This window comes from Alnus glutinosa, chromosome 1, assembly GCF_958979055.1.
Source record: "Alnus glutinosa chromosome 1, dhAlnGlut1.1, whole genome shotgun sequence".
NCBI lineage: Eukaryota > Viridiplantae > Streptophyta > Magnoliopsida > Fagales > Betulaceae > Alnus > Alnus glutinosa.
The window spans coordinates 32,532,258-32,535,315 of record NC_084886.1 but is presented as its reverse complement, the minus strand read 5'-3'; the positions used below and the strand labels follow the sequence as shown (position 1 = coordinate 32,535,315).

General features: G+C 35.0%; 1 protein-coding gene across 1 annotated transcript; it reads left to right on the top strand.

Annotated features, from left to right (window-relative positions):
• The first annotated feature begins 463 nt into the window (after positions 1–463).
• Positions 464–2,011, top strand: LOC133859059 (uncharacterized). The gene is made up of 3 exons (XM_062294405.1): positions 464–1,054; positions 1,144–1,248; positions 1,337–2,011. Exons 1-3 carry the CDS (start codon positions 464–466, stop codon positions 2,009–2,011), a joined length of 1,371 nt encoding a protein of 456 aa, XP_062150389.1.
• Positions 2,012–3,058: the final 1,047 nt, after the last annotated feature.

The following is a 3,058-nucleotide window of genomic DNA, read 5'->3' as shown; positions in this document are numbered from 1 at the left end:
ACCATCCCCCGTTTGTTTGGACATTGAGACGCGATGTGCTTTGAACCTAAACATTTAAAACATTTAATATCTCTATTCTTGGAAGGTTGAAAATCTACATTGGGTTTGTTCTTACTAGTTCATTCATCTTTTCCCTTAGGTGGTTCGGCCTTCCCCTTTACTACAGCTTGATCTTTTCTATCCCACTTTGGTTTCCAATGAGTGCTAGAAATTGAAGTATACCTTGCTGCCCCCTTTCTCTTTAACTGCCTCTCCACTTTCATAGCCATGTGCACCATGTCTTCTACCTCCACATAATGTTGCAACTCAACTACATTGGCTATGTCCCTATTCAAACCACTTAAAAATCTGGCCATTATATTCTATTATTCTTTATGTGAGTTCATTAATTGCTAACTTACAAATATTTTTTTCTTACTTTTCTAAAGACTCCAATATAACCATGTAAATTTATCTGTAGATGATGGGAAAACCAAATACAATACTTGACTTTTTCAAAAGAAAAAATGCACAAAGTTCAAATGTCAATGTTAGTGATACATCGTCGCCAACTTCTGATATCATAGTTTCTGAAAATTCTTCTAAAAAATCTCGAAGAATTGACGTCAATGAATTTGATATTAGTTCATTGGAGTTTGATCCTAGATTACGTCGTCAAATATGGGAGTATAATGTTAATCAACGGGATGAAATTCGACGAGCTTACATTCAAGCTGGTCCGTACCAATTTATCCTTAAAGAGTATCCAAAATCTGGAAATCCAAATCATCTTCGTAGCTTTCAACCTTCATGGTTCAATTTATTTCTTACATGGCTTGAATATTCGAAGAAAAAAGATGCAGCATTTTGTCTACCATGCTTTCTCTTTAATAAGCCATCTGGGCATCCTACACAACGTGTATTCACTATAGATGGATTCAGGAATTGGAAGAAAGTTAGAGATGGAAAAAATTGTGCTTTTCTCAATCATATTGGAAAAGATCCTAATTCATTTCATAGAATTGCTAAGAGGTCATGCGAAGACTTGAAGAACTGGTCTCAACACATACAAAATGTGTTTGAAAATTTCACTTCTAAACAAATTGCAAACAATTGACTGCAGTTAAAAGCTCAATTGAAGTTGTTCGAATGCTGGCATTTCAGGGTATTGCTTTTAGAGGTCGGGATGAAAGTGTGGATTCAACGAATCGTGGAAATTTTCTTGAAATATTGAATTTGATAGTTTTATATAATGAACAAATTGCTGAAGTGATAGCTAAAGCTCCAAAAAATGCCTCTTAGACATCACCAATGATACAAAAAGAAATTTTATATATTTTTTTCAACCAAAGTGAAGGAGACAATTCGCAAAGAAATTGGTAATGCAAAGTTTCGCATAATTGTTGATGAAGCTCGTGATGAGTCAATGAAGGAGCAAATGGCTATAGTTTTAAGATTTGTTGACAAAGATGGCTTTGTGCGGGAACGCTTTTTTGGGCTTGTTCATGTCTCTAATACTGCGGCAGTAACCCTACAAAATGGTATATATTTTGTATTGTCTCAACATAAGTTAGCGATTGAAAATATTCGAGGGCAAGGATATGACGGCGCAAGTAACATGCGAGGTGGGTGGAATGGGTTGCAAGCTTTGGTTTCAAATGATTGTCCATATGCCTACTACATTCATTGTTTCGCACATTGTTTTCAATTGGCATTAGTGGCAGCATCAAAGGAAGTTATTCATGTTCATCAATTTTTTACTAATTTGACTTCTATTGTCAATATCGTTTGTGCTTCGTGCAGTCGATTTGAAGAATTGCGGATTGCCCAAACAGCTGAAATTGCTTACCTAATTGAAATTGATGAGATTCAGAGTGGAAGAGGACTTAATCAAATTAGTAATTTACAACGGGCTGGAGATACTCGTTGGAGTTCTCACTTGAGATCAGTTTCTAGCTTGATCAAAATTTTTAGTCCAGCTTGTGAAGTTCTTCTTAAAATAATTGATGTGGGAACTACTTCTTCCCAATGAGCAGAAGCAGATTCAGTTTACCAGGTGATGACTTCATTTGAATTTGTTTTCATCTTGCACCTCATGAAAGAAACAATACAGATGCAATCAAAGTCTCAAGACATTTTAAGTACCATGAATCTTGTTTCATCCACTAAAGCATATATCCAACAATATAGAGATGATAAATGGGATGATTTACTTACCAATGTGAAGTCATTTTGCGAGAAACGCAATATAGATGTCCCAGATATGAATGCTCGTTATGTTGAGAGACGAGGTCGAGCTCGCCATCAACAAACCGACTTTACAATTGAGCAACATTATCGAGTGGATATTTTTTGTGCCTCAATAGATTCTCAATTGCAAGAATTAAATCGCCGGTTTAGTGAGCATGCAGTGGAGTTGCTTATTCTCGGCTCAGCTCTTGATCCTCGAGCCACACGCGAATCTTTCAAAATTGATGATATTTGTCAGTTGGTAAACAAGTTTTATCCGCAAGACTTTACTGATATTGAAAAGGAACAGTTGGAAATAGAACTTAACCATTATGAGCATAATGTAGTTCAACATTCGAGTTTTCAAGCACTATCAAATATTTCTGAATTGTGCCAATGGTTGGTTAGTACTGGAAAATCAAGTATCTACCAACTTGTTTTTCGAGTTATTGTACTTGTGCTTACTCTTCCCATTTCTACCGCAACTACAGAACGAGGATTTTCAGCCATGAATATTGTCAAAACTAGGCTTCGTAACAAAATTGAAGATGAGTTTTTGACGGATTCTCTAATGGTGTACATCAAAAGAGAAGTTGCTGCAGCAATTAGCATAGATTCAATCATAGATGGTTTTCGGGATTAAAAAACACGACGGGTTCCATTTTGATAGGTGTTTTGGTTGAAATTTAATGTATTATGAAACAAATATTTTGTATATTTTCTTTTGTTTATTATTTTTTTTTGTCAAAACGAAATTGATGTTAATTTTGTCTTTATATTGTTATTTCATCTTCAATCTTTATATATTTCTTATTCATGCTTTGACCCCTACTCTGATTATAATATATTT

What these genes read in the sequence shown, in the direction of transcription:
- LOC133859059 (XM_062294405.1), top strand. Translation starts at nt 464, where the DNA reads ATGGGAAAACCAAATACAATACTTGACTTTTTCAAAAGAAAAAATGCA. An exon ending in GGTCTCAACACATACAAAAT is followed by an intron (nt 1,055 to 1,143) that starts GTGTTTGAAAAT and finishes CTGGCATTTCAG; the next exon opens with GGTATTGCTTTTAGAGGTCG. An exon ending in ATAATGAACAAATTGCTGAA is followed by an intron (nt 1,249 to 1,336) that starts GTGATAGCTAAA and finishes ACCAAAGTGAAG; the next exon opens with GAGACAATTCGCAAAGAAAT.